The following is a 17021-nucleotide window of genomic DNA, read 5'->3' on the forward strand; positions in this document are numbered from 1 at the left end:
GAACTTATGTAAGATGGGAAACAGGAGAGAAGATGTTAGCAGACTGCCTCACCCCAACAGTCAACCATGGAGGTGGAAGCCTAATGGTTTGGGGTTGTTCTGGAGCCGGGAAGGTTGGAGACCTATTCCGGGTGAAAGGAAAACTGAACCAACATGGCTACCATTCAATACTTCACCCCATGCAATTCCATCTAGACTGCAGCTAATTGAAACCGACTTCACCATACAACAAGACAATGACCCGAAGCACAAGTCTATAAGATTTATTTTGAGAATAAGCAGTCATCTGTTATCTATTATGGAATGTCCTGCTTAGTCACTGCACCTAAATCCTATCGGACTGCTCTGGGATGAACTGGATCACAGGGTCAGAAAGAAATCCTCCGAATAATGAAGAACACCTTTGGCACATTTTGAAGAGATACTGCGAAATATTTCAGCTGAATGTTTGGAGAAACAAGCTGTCCAGATACCAAGAGTGTGTAAATCTATTATTCATGCTAAGGGAGAATTTTTCAATGAAAATAAAGTTTGTGATAAATGTTGTGACGTTGATTTATTTGTTCGGTTAAAATGAATCTTCATACCATTAAATGACTTGATTTGTTGCATAAAAACAAAAGGAACATGCACTTGTCTCTGAAAAACCATAAAAGACTGGGTGTTTTCACACTTTTTGACGGCCAATATATATTTACTATATACTACTTTATTATATGTGAGTACATGTGTTCTCTGTTAAGAAAAGAAAAAAAAAAAGAAGAAACATTTCACTATATCATGTATGTGACAATTAAACAACCTTGAACCTTAAATCTATTTGGCTTTAAAGGATAAATCTTAGCTTAGACATTGCAAGCACAGATTCCATACTGTATTATTCCTTATGACTCAATTTTAGTGTCCAACAAGGTAGCTTTATACTGAATTGTGAGTACTGAGGACGTTTCTGTTTTCATTTCTAAAAGACTGTCCCAAAAATGTGTTTCCATTTGGAAATATGGACAAAACAATTATAAGAATGTGGACACCTGACTATGCGATTGGTATGTGTCTTTTGAACGGGTTTGTGTGCCTTTAAGTTGTGTGGCTTATAGGAAGAACCACATATGGCTGAGAAGTAGCTTAGGTGTCCAAATACGTCTGTTCATATAGTGTATGACGTATGATATCCATTTTCCAAACCTTTTTAAGAAACCCTTAGAAAGCTCTGCTGGATAGGTTTGGGTGTGTATATAAAAGGTATCTGGAGGCACAGGGACAGGAAACACATTGTCAGTCTAGAACATTGCCTATTGTATGAGTCATTCCTGTTTCAGTGTGTTTCTCTTTCTCAGCATTGTACCATGGTCTCTGGCAAATATATTACCACTGATGCAGCCTCGAAGACCTTCAGCTTTCGCAGATGTGGAAAATGTAAGGGGTTAGATTAAGTACGACAAACCGTATTAGACCGATCTATCGACCTCCTGGGGATGGAATGATCTGTCTGAGAGAAGGGATGACACTGAAATAACAAGACATGATGGATGTTGGGTTACTGGGTGCAGATAAGAAGGCTAAAATAAACCATTGCCTGAATAGGGCTTTCGGGAGGGAAATGGTACCAACGAGGAGGAATCTCCTAGATAAGATTTGCAAAGGAGCACAAAAACTCCATGCTCTATAAAGTCAGGGAGTCAGGAGCCTGACTTGTGACTCGTTCTTCTTGCTTGCCTTTTTCCGACACATCATAAGTGTGTGACTTGTCTTGGAGTTTTCTATCAGCAAAAAAATACATCGGCTTAATCTAGTCCCTTTGAACCAGAACTCGGTTTAGTTTTCACAGTGAGAACTTACTGAGCGAACTCCAAACTGTACAGATCCGTCAGGAATGCAGCTCTGCTTTATGTTACAACTAAACAAGGTTTATTGTGACAGCCCAGATATGTCTACAGTAAGCATAAATGAATACAATAAATCTGATTCAAAATTTCAACTCATTCTGACACATGGATAAACCGCTCCAGCACAATATTGCCTAGAGCTGGAACTTTGTGCCGGGTGACACCATTAAAAGCCTCACTGTTTAGATCCCCAGTGAAAACTTGTGACTATGGTAATGTTGTCCATGAACCAAGAGCAAAACATGTAGCAAATGGCCGTTCTGGGATGCGGTGATCACAAGACTTACAGTTTCCACAAAATGCAGTTAGAGGATGTGTTGCAGAAGGCAGACGGCTTTCGAAAATGCATTTAGAGAAAGAGAAAAATAAAGAGGGGTGGAAAGCAGAGTGCTTTATTAAAGAGCAGCTGTAGCAGTGCTTGATAACATCTAAAGGAATGAGTAAAATAGATAAAATATGAAATTCAGATGATTAGCCAACACTGCAGAGAAACGTTGGAGAGAATGGGAGTAAGTATGGAGGAGTGAGGAAAGATATAGACTTGTTAAAACTGCATGCCAAACCCATGGCATCATTTGCAACATGCACGCTTTGCAGACCAGTAATAGAGCAATTTTTTTCCACAGAATGAAATGGGACAGAATCAAGGTAGGGCTGGGGAGCAACAGGGGACACTGGAGGAAAAGGAACCCGGCCCAAACCCAGGGGGTAGCAAGAAGGAAGGAAACGCAAGCGAGGCGACCCACGGAGAGGTGGAGGATGCCGCAGGACTGGTTAGGGAAAGGCTGGATGGGAGCCCAGGCACAGAGCCAGCATCACCTACTCTGAAGCTGGATACTCACTCTCAGAAAAAAGGGGCCCCTCCTATAGACTGGGAATGGATACAGGGAGGGGATGGAGAACGAGAGGGAGGCAGGACTGAAGTTCGAGGCTTGCAGAGGCTGAACAATATTAGAGTCGCTAAGAGAGGCACGTTGAGCAGTGAAGCAGCTGGGTCTTTGAAACCAGAGTGCACATCTGTAGTGGAAACAAGCAAAAAGATGGACTTCAAGGACTCATCAAATGACTGGAAGGACAACATCCAGGATCTTGCATGGGACTCTTCTAACAGGGTGCAGAGCGCTGTTCATTTTCATCAGTCCAGTTCATCAATTGATGAGGAGATGAGTGCCACCTCAGAGGTTACAGGCAGCTTTAAGAAACAGGACGGAAGCAGAATAAAAGATTTTTTGCCTGATCATGGCATCAATGCTTTAACTGTCACAGAGGATTTACATGATGATTTTTTTCCATTTGAAGTGCCTATTCCGAAGTCTGAGGAACCAACCCGAGCTGCGGAGAAGCACAATCTAGACACATTGAATGCTCAATTAGAGAAGAATTTTCCTGGAGAAAATCCACTACCACCAGACAGATCTTCTGCCTTAAAGCCCTGTGAACCAAGCTTGGCTAAAAAAGATGGAGAAAAATTATCACTTTCTACTTCTTCTGAAGACAACCTACCATTCAAATGGAGAGAATCTGACTGCCAGGACACTAATGTTCCTTTTAAAACGGGTAGTTCAGGAGAACATGCGCATGCAGGAATATCAGAACAAATGCATGGAACGGGGATGCCATTTCTTGCAATGACCTATGACCTGCGCAATAGATCAGAGCTTAAAACAACAGAAAAGATATCACCAAACAGTGAGGATATCTGCAAATTCACCACCACTGTGGAGAGTAAAACGATGGATAACTGTGGAAACATAGAAGATCACCAGGCTGCAGATAGTATTATAGAGAATAGTGATGTGACAGCGAGGAGCATGACTAAGCAAGATTCCTCAGTGATAGGCCTTGCATTCTACAAAAGTTCAACTATAGCAGAGTTCGAAGAAGAGGAGAAGCACTTGTCTAAGCCAGAGTCTGACACACTAAAGAATAATCCAGAGAGAAAACCTGACATCTCATACGATGCAGTAGAAGTGTATAAAGAGGCCAAAGAAAATCCTGATTATTATTTCTCAACAGAAACAACCAAAGTCCAAACTGAGGAAATTCCTAAGCAGTTTTTGACAGTGGTGACTGGACAGTCAGAAAAACTGTCATTCCCTGACATGACAAAGTCCATTACAGGTGAAACAGAACCCCACCTGGCATCGTATGCCGCCTTGGAATCTCAGGATGCTTTTGATAGGGAGAGAGAAATGTTTTCCAACCAAGACAGAGCTAAGGGAAACACTAACACAGAAAGAAATTTGGACGAGCGATCAATTGTAATGTTCGAGAGATATAGAGACAAATCCTCTGGTGTGATGACATCATCAGAGAGGGACAGAGTTAATCAGAGTGTTGACAAAAACCTCACTTCAGTAACTGACAGTCATCAGGAAGCAGCTGTATCCATTTGTGACTCCGAGCTCAGCTCGGTCTTCGAGAATCCTGTGGGTCATGAAGAAAGCGAGCCATCGCAGTCACAAGTAGAATCAAACAGTTATGTAGCTTTGAGTGAAATTGCAAAACCAATGGATGGCCATGAAGCAAAGACTATGCCATGTGAGAAAAAGCTTTGCACTGAAGACCTCATCAAAGCATTCACTGGTCCTGTTAAGGATGTATTAGAGAACTCTAGGACAGATATTGCCACTGGTCTTCTAGATTCCCCACACAACTCCTGCTCTACACAACAAGATGCTCACCAAAACAATGTTACACCGGAATCCACAGGACAGTCTTCTACTTCTGAACATGACACTGCTCGACTGAGCCAAACCGATCAAAGCATCGTCACAAGGAATGATCAGACTCCCGTACCTGCTCAGGATGGTGTCCCAGCAAGGGAAAATTTAGAAACCCCTTCAAAATGCAAGCCTGTGTCAGACCTGATTAAAGAAACCATTCAGCTGCATGAGAAGATGAAGGAGTGGACCAAACCCGCAGAGTCTAAAGCTGATGTGGTCTTGGACTCTGCACAGTCTGTCAAAGTGGCGCAGATGAAGGCTGCATTCGATTCGCCAAAAAAGTCTCTGGAAAAAGGTCTGGAAAGAAAAACGTCAGCGAGGAAAGGTAAGACCTAGTCCTGTCTCCAGGAAATGATGGAAATGTTTAGCAGGGTACCTTGTAAACTTTGCTTTTGACTTTAGTTGTTTGAGTGGTGTGGGGGTAAGTCTTTATTATGATACTGAAATAAGTGGGAAAAGTTCAGTGGTAGCTCAGTGCTTAAGATGTTGGACTTTTGATTGGAAGGTCATGAGTTCAATTCACCTTTTGGACCTCTTAACTCCTCAAATAATTGCAGGTCGCCCCTTGTGGGGATGTCTGCCATATGTTGTAAATATTAATTAAGCACTAAAACATCTAAATATATGAGTCATAATGTATTCTTGGCAGAATCTGAAGTGTTTGGTGGGCAGAACCTGGAATTTTGGAGAAAGTGCATTATGGTGCCATCTTGTGGAAAAGGTGAATTAACATCATATAACAGAATCAGTGAAACCCTGCCGTTAGGGTTGCACAAGCCAGTGCACTCTTAGTGTCGGTCCCAAGCCTGGATAAATTGCGTTAGGAAGGGCATCCAGCGTAAAAACATGTGCTAAATCAAATACGAACATCGGTAGGAGAATGCTGAGGATGAAGCCACCAGGAAGGAGGAAAAGTGGAAGGCCAAAGAGGATGTTCAGGGATGTGGTGAATGAAGACATGCAGGTAGTTGGTTTGAAATGAGGCAGATGTAGAGGACAGAGTAGTTTGGAGACGAATGATCCGCTGTGGCGACCTTTGTTTTGTTTACCTGGAATATAGGAGGTTTTAATTGGGCGGGGCTAACAAGGAGCGCGCGGGTTGGGATTGGAAGTTCAGATGGTGAGTTTTTCCAAATATGGCGCTAAGAGGCGGGGCGTTGGGGAATGGGCGTGGCTTCCGGCCTGTAGCCTCGGAAAGGCGAAGGGAGTCGCGCCAAAGGCAGGGATACGTTCAGGGGGACTGCTGCTGCTTCAAAAAAATTAAAATAAAATAAAAAAAGGGAAAGAAAAAAAGGGGGAGCTGAAGTTGTACATATTACAGATTTACCGCTGGTCAGGGATTTGTTCTGCTCTAGAGAAGGTAAGACATGTTCCTTTTCATGAATTTCATGATTTTGAAGCTGATCTGCAGTGTAGGACCAAGTTGCACCGATTTACAGGCCTGACTCCTCGGGAGGATCTCCAGTGTTCCTGAGTGTCCCTTAGGGTGTTTTTTTTTTGGGGAATAGCTTTTATGGACCACCATATGTGCTTTATGCCCATGCATGAAGTTCTTAATGCACGAGCTGGGTGTGATTGGGAATTCTGATTTGCTGTGGTGGTTGTTTTTTTTTGTTTACCCCACCCCCTTCCACAAACAACCGAGGAACCTTCATTTAAACAGGGCATATCCCCCTAAATCATGATCTTCCTGATCAGATAGATGGATAGATGTTTGCTTTCCCACGAAGATTTTCCTGTGCATGGGCATGCTCGATACCTTTCCCTCTATATACAAATAGACATGAAGTAACACCACACTCGTTTGTCCTGTCGGTGTGGTTTTTGCGTATTACCTGGTACCGTTCTGTGCCAACCTCCTTCTGATAATAATTTTTTGCCCCCTGCAATTCAATCTTTTATAGAAACGCTCTTTCCATTCTTGCTCCTGTAAGATCAGCGGACTCGGGAGCCTCACCCATAGGGAGCAGCTCTGTGACAGGGAACGGAAATGGATAGACTGGAAGAAAGAGGTAGAGCTTCTGAAAGGAATGGCAGTGTGTGTGTGAATGTGTGTTGGGACACGCCGTGTGAGTGCACACACATGCTATTTTTTTCCTCCTTTTTTCCTTCGTGCACATGTCGTAGCTTGCCGGAAGCGTGTGGGCTGATAAGCGGGTTTCTCAGGGGTGCATAGAGCTCATGTGGTGCAAATGCATTAAAGGAGGGGGTAAAAAAAATTAAGAAAGGAAACGGGCAAGGCAGCGAGAACGCGCGCGCGCGCTCGCGCCACTCTCCTCACCTCTTTCACTCGTGCACGCGCATCTGCTCTTTCCCTCCCTCGCTTTCTTTTGGGCAAATCTTTCGAGCTCGGTGTTATAACCATTTACTGTAGGGTATTTCTCAGCTTTTAACCTGCGATGTGGAAGTTTTTAGTGTGTTGTAGCTGCAAAAAACATAAACGACTCCATTCATTGTGTGTTTTTATACCATACTCACTTCACCAGCAGCTCCATTTCCTGGGTTTGGAGCGCGCTCTTTTTCTCTCTCTTTTCCCAGTTAAATATAATTTTATCTTTTTTGTGTGTAATATAATACAAACTGCATTTAACAGTAGTTCTCGCAGTCGAGTTACAACCCCTACCGTTTACTAGGCCGGTTTATGACGTGCCCCGTGCGGTTTCGGATCGGCACTACAGTGACCGGTGTGCCGCTGTCGTGAATCGGTGTCGTGAAACGTGGCGGTTTCCTTGGTTGGCCACATTTCCGGCTCCGTCAGTGTGTCAGCTCGTATCGGTTGATGACGTAAGCCGAGAGCGGGGCTTTGATGGACAGTTTTGGGGAATGTCCTCATCCATAAGACACACACGTAGAGCTGTTTCATGAGGGAAATAAAATGGTAGCTCTATATCTGTCTTTCTATTAGTATATCTCTCTTTCTCTTTATATACACCTGTCAATCTTTTTAAATGTCTGTTTAGAAATGGAGAATGTGGAAGCTCTGGGTTTAAGGCTCGGGGTCACTGATCGGAAGGTCGGAGGTTCAAGACCCACCCTCACCACTGTTGAGCAAAGCCCTTAACTCTCTCTGCCCAGGGGCACCGTACCATGGCTGACCCTGCGGTCTGACTCGGGCTTCCTAATGAGCCTAATAAGCGTAGAAAGAATTTTTTTCTAGCGATCTGTCTTTCTATCTAACTCTGTCAGTCAGTTTATTCGTCTGTATGTATTTCTTTATGCCTCTCTCTCTCTCTTAATCTGTTTATATATGTCTATATCACTCTCTCTCTATCTTGTTATAGTGCAGCGACCCCCAAAAGCAAGACAAAGTAACAAACCAAAACCCCAACGGCAAATCAGAAACAACTTTTGGTTAGTTCAGCGATATGGCAAAACCAGAATGCGGTAATCCCCCGTTTATCACGGTGGTTACGTTCGAAAACCGGCCCGCGATAAACGAAACAGTGCTATAAACAGACGCCACCCCAAAAAATGCTATTTTATGTATACAGTACTGCACTGTAAAACATTTTACTTCGTTTTAGAATGAATAATTGCATGTTTATTAATACAATATTAATAAAAGCTATGTGGAACATAATTCCGCAATAAACCGGGGGCATGAGATTCGAACCGCGGTAAAGCGGGGGATTACTGTATACACATTCAGATTTTTGAACGCACTGAATATAACAAAAAATATAAAAATAAATTTCTGATGTCTCCTTGCCCCTCGCTGATTTCTCACCGTTTTTCCGTTATTTCATTCTTGTGTTACCTGTTCAGAGCACTCCAGAGTTTAGCGGGCAGTAATAATGGTCCGTGGGAAACACGGCGCTCTGTGTTTTGTTAAATCGACTCATTGGGGCAAATATTTTTACCTTTTTTGTAATTGAATTACTCAAGTTATTTGAGGAATCGTTACAGCTCTAATTACGAGGCACACGGTATTCGGCTAGATGTAGGTGGTGTTTTGGTCATGCTTGAACATTACACTGTGTCCCAAACTACATGGACCACTTTGCATGACTGATGTTTAACATCCATTGCCAACAGATACATATGTACTGATCCGGGATTCATTTTAGCTCGAGTTACCACACAAAGAAAGAACTCCTTTCTTTGAAATTTGTGTGTGTGTGTGTGTGTGTGTTTGTTTGTATAGGTGCTCTGTGAAGGACTGGATTGTATTTTCTGTCATAATTTCAACCAGGAAAAAGCTCTTGGTGTAGCTGGGAAGACAAATTAATTTAAACGATTGGACAAACACCAGGTGTTGTGTTCTAGAGAGGAATCGTAATACGGTCATGTTTAAATGGGACGTGAACATGCATCGGTGTTGCGTGGTGTGTCTGTGTGGTATTTTTGGACTCGTGTCTTTGTGTTAGGCGGGAAATGGGTCGGCTGGGTGAAATTAGTTATAGGATGCCTATAAGTGGCTGGAAAACTGGGAAAGATGCCGTGTAGGGTGTGTGCGAGTGACTGAATGAAAAATTATTACATATTACATCAAAATGCAATTTTTGGACTTATTAGCGCACCCAAATATAAGCCGCACCCACTGATTTAGACATTTTATTCTTTTGAACATAAATACGCCGCACCTATTTATAAGCCGCGTTACATGCCTACATTGAAACAAACAATCTTTACCCAGGCTTTAACGAAAGACCGTGCCTGTTACACGGCTTCTAACAAAACAGTAGCCTACCAAGAAAGTCATTGTTCACTGTCTTCCTCCTTTCCTCCACAACAATTTCTCTCGGGAGTTTATCTTTTGGCATCGTGGTTTAAAAATCACCATCAGTGAAGCTTTTCTCCCGATGCCGTGCAGCTCAGAACACAGGTGAAGTGCGTTTTTCATGCCTGGTTGTTTTCAGCGTGACGAATGATTCGCTTTTCCCGTTGACAGTCCGAATGAGCAGGTCAAACGTCAGAGGAACATCATCTATATTTATGATGTGGTGTGGCCCGATTCAGTGGGAGCGCATCTGATTTAATATAAAGAGTTTCATTGGTTCACCTGAACCCGTTCGACAATTTCATTTGTTTAATGTTATGGGGCTCAGTTTTTTGGTGGCATGAAGCTTGTGAAACCAGGAAAAATCCGTAAATTAGCCGCTGTGTTTTTTAAGCCGTGGGGGGGGAAAGTAGCGACTTATAGTCTGGAAAATACGGTACAAAAAAGGTAAAAGCAATTTACGTTGTTTTCTTGGTTTTTGATTAAAACGACCCCAAACTTTGAAAACTCCCTGCCCCTCACAATTTTCTCTCCGTTGCTCCGTTCCCCAATTTGCAGCGTATTCTGTGTTTACCTGTCCAGAGCGCTCCAGAGTTTAGCGTGGTGGTGCGTCAGTTATAATGGTCCGTGGGGAAACGCAATGCTCGAGAAATCATTTCAGCCCTAGAATGAAGTGTAATTGCTTTTCTCAAAATAGCCTTTTATCGAGCAGTTATATATAGAATATAGAAGCTATATATAGAGAGAAACATTTATACGTTTTTCTGCCGTTTTTATTGTTACATTTACTTCAAGAGGCGAAAGAAGGGAGATGCCGGTTCTGGTTCATCGATGGTAAATTATGGTGCAGGACAAATGAAATGCTTTACAGGCATATAAGGTATATAGATATCTGTCTATATCCATCTGTAATTTTGCTTGATTGAAGAGCAAAATGTGAATTATGAGGCCTTTGTTTCTTTTTTTGATAGAAAAGATAATAAATATAAATAATTAATCATTCATTTTTATGGTAAATTGGTTTACTTGCACAAAGTGCATCAATTCTCACCATACCAAATATGATGAGTGCCATAAAGTGCACAATATGTCTGGTCTGACACGTGGATGTTCGAATTGATGAAATTCACTGGTGTTTTTTTGTAAAAAGAAGTCTTTACTCTGGGGCCCTTTGCACTAATGATAAATATGATACAAACTGGAGCAAAATTTTCAAAGAGGAGACAATCTTGTAGAACATGGTGCAGTGTGGGGCGGCAGGGTGTGGCAGTGCTTGGGGTTGTTCAGCAACGAGCGTTTGTAGATTTTGTGTACCGCATAACATTGAAAGCAGAGGACACGCGTGAGACTCCCATTTCTTGTCGAGTCCCACAAACCCAAATATCTTAAAGTTGCGAATAAAAAATGGCAAGAAATAAGGGGGAATAAACCGTTTTAATAAGTTATTTCACCATTTGTTCAATTTTTAAAACAATCAACAACAAAAAAATGAACACAGGATACACAGACTTGAATAGAAGCCGCCAATTCGAAGTTTCTTTTTCAACTTCACCTTTTCTTGGTCTTTCGTAGGCATGAAATAAAAATGTCAAACCCTGTTTTGCCTGTTTTTGTTTTACCAACATTTTTTTTCTTAGTTCAATGATCTCATAATGCGTGTCACATCGGAATGTCCTCAAGTAAGGCGAAATTATATCACGCAGCTTTAATTGTAGGTATTGTTTGCGTACGTGAAGTGCATTTGAATACGCTAACGGTGAAGTCTGTGTGAAATGTTTTTTTTTTTTATTATTTTTAAGAATGCACCATTTTCTATAGCAGGGCTGGTTCAGGATCTTCTCTGAGCCCTTGCAATTACAATTGGATCCTGTTTGCTATCGCGGCAGACTTGAGGCATGCTTAAAAAGGGTCTCCTCAGATCCTGCTCTTTAATTTTTTTATTTAGCCTTTTGCTGTAAGCTTCCACAGCGATAATCCGGGTTCGAACTGCCATGAAAATTCTCCTAACACTATTGATTAGACTTAAAAACATATTGTACCTTTTGTGAGTTTACATGGGCAGGTGACAGTTGGCGTTTATGCAATTAGTAAGCCGGCATACGTTTGTTTCTGGTTCGTTAGAGGAAGATGATTTGTGTGATTATCGGCAGCTACTGGGAAGTGTAACTTCCCATTAAGGTGATGCAGAGGCATTATCGGTATGAACGCTGAGTGTAAAAAGATGATATCTTATCGAAAGCCTTTGACACACTCCGACCACATTGAGTCATCTCCCGATGGGACATTTGACAGAAAACAGTGCTTGAACTTGTTTTTTTGCTGGGATTCCTGCACTGTTCTGTCACTGACTTCAGTTAAGTTTGTGTTTTCGTATCGTCCAAAAGGCAGGAATCGCAGAGAAACCTGGAATGAAATGCCAATAAGAGGAGAATTTATAGAAAAAGAAAGGAAGGCGAGCTGGGCGATACATGAATGATTGACGGTTTCAAAATTCAACAATTCGCAAAGAATTTGAAATGATTTTACCTCAGAAAAAAATGACTGATCAGGAGAATTAAAGATGGCAAGCAAAAGCAGGCTGCAAATTGTGCTCTGAGGGGTGGGGTACCAAGACGACGCATCTTCTGGCATCTACAGCCAATCTGAGCATTTAGAACGGTGTCGGCTAGGACAGCATGCTGTAAATTCTAGGCGCACAAATGTATTTGCGAGTGTTGCTCAGTGAAGTGAAACTGTCACACGGAAAAGCACTTAAGAGATTTACGCACTGAGACTTCCTGGACTTGGTCTTGAGCCACGGGGAACCGAACTGCTATGGATCCCAAGATTGGAATTCATTAACAACACAACAGCAATGTTTTGTTTTTATGTTCATATGGAGCAACTTGCTGCAGCAACGGGATTAAAGGCATTAGAATGCACATAATTCCATGTCAAAAGTGGAATTCTAGTTACACCATCCACTGATAAGTCATTATTGCACCCTGTAGTAGTAGTAGGAACTCCTCTTAGCAAATTCATTGTATAGCGCGTCTCAGCCTGTAGCAATATACATAGCTGAAACTCCTGAATAAGTTCTTGATGTTTGGGTTTAATTATAGAGTCGCTCTGTTGACACAAGAGGAGTCTTTCTGAACCTGTGCTCCTCACTTAGACGCAAGCAGGTAGCTTTGATTCGACATGAATAATAGACAAGGTGAACTTTTTTTTTTTTGGAATAAGGTTTGTGGAGTTTGGACATTGGACCTTTTTGAGTGTGTAAAGGCTCTGGCTTGGAGAAGCTGGTGTTGTATCTTTGATGATCGCCAAAGTTGAGCTATTTTACGAGTTGCCCAGTAGCTCCTGGTTCCATAATCTCAAATGACGACTGTTTGAGACTGTAAAAAGGACATTACTCATAATCTCACACTTCAGTGCTCATGTTAGTTCTCACTCTTCAGTGTTCTGTATTGTTTAAAGACTATAATCACACTCTTGATATCACCACAAATGGGTCTAAGAGGAGTAAATACACATCGTTCACCTTCACTGTTAAATTCTGTGAAGTAGCATTGAGACTGTCTGTTGTGAAAAGCGCTATAGAAGTAACCTTGACTTGAATAAGAAGAATAATGTGGATCAACAAAAAAAAATGTCAGGCAATTCTAAGTAACTGGTTTTATGTGTTTGTTGGTTTACTGGTTGGTTAAAATGGCAAAACTTTAGAGCCGATATGATCCATTAAAGATAAAATATGTATTTTTTACAGAAATTGTGAAGAAAACCTGCACTGGACCCATGCCTGGATGTCCGACAAGTGCTAGTATTGTGTTTTCAATTGACTGCGAATTGAAAATGCCCTTTATCCGTGTGATAATAGCAAAGAAAAAAAAACAACTTTTCACCCTTCTTTTCCCCTGAAGGCTTTTTATTCTTTAAATAAAAGAGTTGAATCATTTAAAACCTCTTGTTCAACCAGTTCCCCCCCCAAGTCTGTATTGTTACCCATGTGTCATGTCGAAATGACTTGTAGTACATAATCCGCTCTTCGCTCCGATTGGTTGATTGTGCGTCACTGCTGATTTGGCAGTGTTCGTTTCCTGTGAGAAGACGCTTATTCAGCATTTTTGGACGGAGTCTCCAGTGTCGACGCATTTTAAGAGGAAAAAAGAGAGGGTCTAAGAGGGTATAACCTGTTTATAGCTGTTCTGATTTCAGATACACAGTGCCTGCCATGGTCATTTAACAGTACAAAGATTTACTTTGAGCAAACAAATATATAAATGTAAATGTACAGGTGATTCACTGTATTTGCATTGACAAAATCTTCCCTTTGCATAAGTAACAGCTTTACACACTCTTGGCGTGCGGACAGTTTGTTTCTCTTAACGTTCAGCTGAAATAATTTGCCACGTGCCGAACGTGTTCACTAGTTGGAGATTTCTTTTTGGGTTTGTTCTCTGCATGCAGGTTGAGCATCTTAATGACTGATAATTCAGCGTCTATTATAGCGGACTAATATATATAGTAGTTCTGAGATCCAGATTAATTATTAACAATGCGCGTACCATAATGGTAGCATCTTTGTAACAACGGTTTATAAGGAGTCAGGGAGCACGCTTGACCTTCTTGTTGCAGTGCTCCAGCTTTATAGATTTCATAGTGATCGAAGCACAATAACATAAGAGTAAAGAGAAATACACTTTGGGCTGCTTGAACATAACCATGTATGGTGGTGAAACTGTCTGAGCCCAAACTGAAATGAAAGAAGGCGTTCTAGCTTTTCCGTGCAGGCAAACGAGAGTCCCTTCTGCTTCTCTCTTTCTCGCTCTCTTTCTCTCAGTCTTTGCTCAGAGTTATGTCAGAGCAGAACAATGCACTAGGGTTTTTATAGCACTGGAAAGAAAAAAAAAGCTCCAGCACATGCTGACCAGTGATTCCTGCACGTCTTGTGAACAGTAAGGAAGAGAAACTCTTCCGAACTCTTTAGTGCTTGGGACGTTTCCTAAATCAGATGAAAGTTATGAATAGCAAATAAAGGCCCTTTTTATTGTGCATGCACTTTTTTCCCCCTATTTTTTGTTTAACTGGAAACTTCTCCGACAGATGGATCGACTCCCTGGAAATCGACCAGGTCAAGACCTAATCCAATTCTTCGAAAACGCGCGTGTGTGTGTGTGTGTGTGTGTGTGTGTGTATGAATAGAAGCTAGTATGTTACCCAGAAAGACTTTTGAGGTGAACGATTTGAAACACCTCCTCAACAGGAAACGTACCTACAGTTTAAAACAAAGGGGGTGTATCATGCCGATTGATTCTAAAAAAAAAAGATTTGGTGTCGGATGGAACTCTGACTCTGAGTGTTATCATTCGTGAGCTGGAATAAGCCTTTAATGATTGGGGTGAAAAAAGGGAAGACCTGCAATGAACCAAACTCGAAACAAATTCCACCCTGCAAATGATCCGTCCAATGGTGTAAATTCTCAGCGCTGGAAGGTAATGCCAACGGCATGCCGAGAACACTTCAATGGCCTTCCATCTTAAACCATATTATTGAATGTTTTCTTTCAATAAAATAGCGTTTCTTAGCTTGATTTCTAGTTAAAAAATGGACTGTGTCCCATGAGTCCTCACATCCCCAAAAATCAGTGATGTGACGTTACTATACAAAGCTTCCTTTGTGTGTTACCTAAAAACAGTAACTGATGAGATCGCCACACATACCGCATACTTGCTGTGGAAGCAAGTAGCAAGCGTCTGTCTCTTATTTTACGCTCAGGAAAGTGTCTGTCTGTTGGCAGATTTTTAAAAGAAACCCTCCTGGAACTTAGCTTTTTTTACTCTTGATGATGAAGTGGAAGGGTAAAATAAGGTCTTGGAGCAAGTAGTAGTCTATTTTATGGCCTCTGGTTAGGGATGAGTATATTCCAAGATGGTCATCTGCACCGCTGATCTGGCCGAGATCCCCAGTTTGTTCATTTAGGGACCGAGCAGAGTCCAAATTTTCTTTTCTATTTACTACAGTTTTTAACATACTCGAATAGAGATTTTTCAGCCAACTTTATATGTATTGGATGTTGTTTCTTGTGTCTTCTTCAGAGTACTATTAGAAAACCAATAGTAAGAAGCATGTTGTATTCTTTGACAATAAGAATCCTGTCACAAATCAGGTGGAATACCACTACCTATTATAGGTATATGTTTTGGCTTTCAACCGTTCATTCTGTCCCAGAAATGCTGGGCATGAGATGCAAATGCAACCTTGGTGGTAGACCAGTTCAACTCAAGGTACCATGTAAACACAAACTTTCTTACAGTTTAAAGTCTTCCAAGGCACCTTCAGAGAGGGATCTTGGAGAAACCTGAAGAACCCCCATTTGTAACCCATGCAGATATGAGGGAGAAAGGGTGAATCTACACAAATTTTGACTGAACCGTGACTACTGGAGTGGTGCTGCAGGGAGTCCTATTTAGTTTACCATGTTTATCCGAATCCTGATTTAGTTTTAGACCCTAGAATGTTGTGTTATACCTCATTTGTAATGGCTAGCTAGGAAAAAAATGTTTTACTATAACCTTGACATAGTTTGTTTTGCTAAACCATGCTGGTAAAAAAGAAATAACCAGTGGCTGACGGTGGTTGTGGGGGGCGGCAGGTGCAGGCCACAATTCATTCCGTTATTACCCTAGATTTTCCCATGAAAATCCATCTCCCATGGTGTTATCCAAGCCCTATAACCAAGGTTTATCCTCCGTTCTTGGGCTCCATTTAATGGCCGCCACACGTGTCGACACGTCTTGTCTGTAAGAATGTAATTCTTTCTTCTTAGGTCATGTCTTGGTCATCTGTGAGGCACAATTTTGCTCTTCTAACTTTTCCCTTGAAGGCCCCTTATCTTCAAAGAAATGCTGAGGGGAAAAATGCGAAGGGGAATGTGTTTTTAATGATCCAGCCTTCCTAATTTATACAATGTGGGGTTGAGTCATATGGTTTGGGTCCGATGGTGCGTGTGTTAGCCTAGCCCTCTTTTATTTATTTTTATTTATTTTCTCGGCCACGATCTTGCTAAACCAGATGAACATGTTTAATCCTGGTTTTGTTGATATTAATAACAATTTACTTTTGTTGAGGGAGATGATGTTTGGTCGTAATGAGATTTTTTGCATGTTTTAAGCGTTTAATAGTTGTCTGTTGGCTTTAGAACGGGATTGAACCACTTTGCACATAAAAAAAAAAAAAAAGTTAGAAGGCAAGTAGAATTATTCTTTGGTTCAGACGGCACATCAATAAAAAGCTAACTATCTGTATCATATTAAATTGCATAGAATGATATTTTTTCTATTGCACAATCGCATTGTGTTGAATCTAATCGGATCGCACTGCCTGGTAATATTGTTGAATCGCACCGTATCATATGTAGCTTTATATGCATCTTTATCGTATCGTTGGCTATGCACCGAGATGCAAATTGCTTCGGGCTCATTTATGGAGATGCAAATCCCTAATATGTTTGGTTCTTATGTGGAAAGTATTAGCAGTTTTGGAACACCATAAACACCTCAACAGAGCACTACAGGAAACAGGAAGCTTATAAACCATCCCTAATTTGGAGATGTGGTCAGCCTAAACCTACAGCCTATAAAACCGTCCATTTTGACTTTGAGGGAAGATTTCATTGTCTAGTGTTTATGTCCTGCTTTGAAAGTGTGA

The 17021-nt window shown here is 41.4% G+C and overlaps 2 protein-coding genes across 3 annotated transcripts in view; both read left to right on the plus strand.

The window, feature by feature from the left end:
- The first annotated feature begins 2518 nt into the window (after nucleotides 1-2518).
- Nucleotides 2519-4948, plus strand: si:ch211-108c6.2 (uncharacterized protein LOC559375 homolog). The gene has a single exon (XM_046842297.1). It carries the CDS (start codon nucleotides 2519-2521, stop codon nucleotides 4946-4948), a length of 2430 nt encoding a protein of 809 aa, XP_046698253.1.
- A 793-nt stretch (nucleotides 4949-5741) lies between these two features.
- coro1ca (coronin, actin binding protein, 1Ca) overlaps nucleotides 5742-17021 on the plus strand; it is a 40718-nt gene continuing 29438 nt past the window's right edge. The window contains exons 1-2 of one of the 2 annotated variants that reach the window (XM_046841486.1): nucleotides 5742-5972; nucleotides 6517-6624. In XM_046841486.1, coding sequence (XP_046697442.1) covers nucleotides 6603-6624 — 22 coding nt within the window. In that variant the 5' untranslated portion in view covers nucleotides 5742-5972; nucleotides 6517-6602. The remainder of the gene's footprint in view (nucleotides 5973-6516; nucleotides 6625-17021) is intronic. The other variant, XM_046841487.1, reaches the window with a different exon arrangement.

The sequence above is a fragment of the Silurus meridionalis genome, chromosome 27, assembly GCF_014805685.1.
Source record: "Silurus meridionalis isolate SWU-2019-XX chromosome 27, ASM1480568v1, whole genome shotgun sequence".
NCBI classification, from domain to species: Eukaryota; Metazoa; Chordata; class Actinopteri; order Siluriformes; family Siluridae; genus Silurus; species Silurus meridionalis.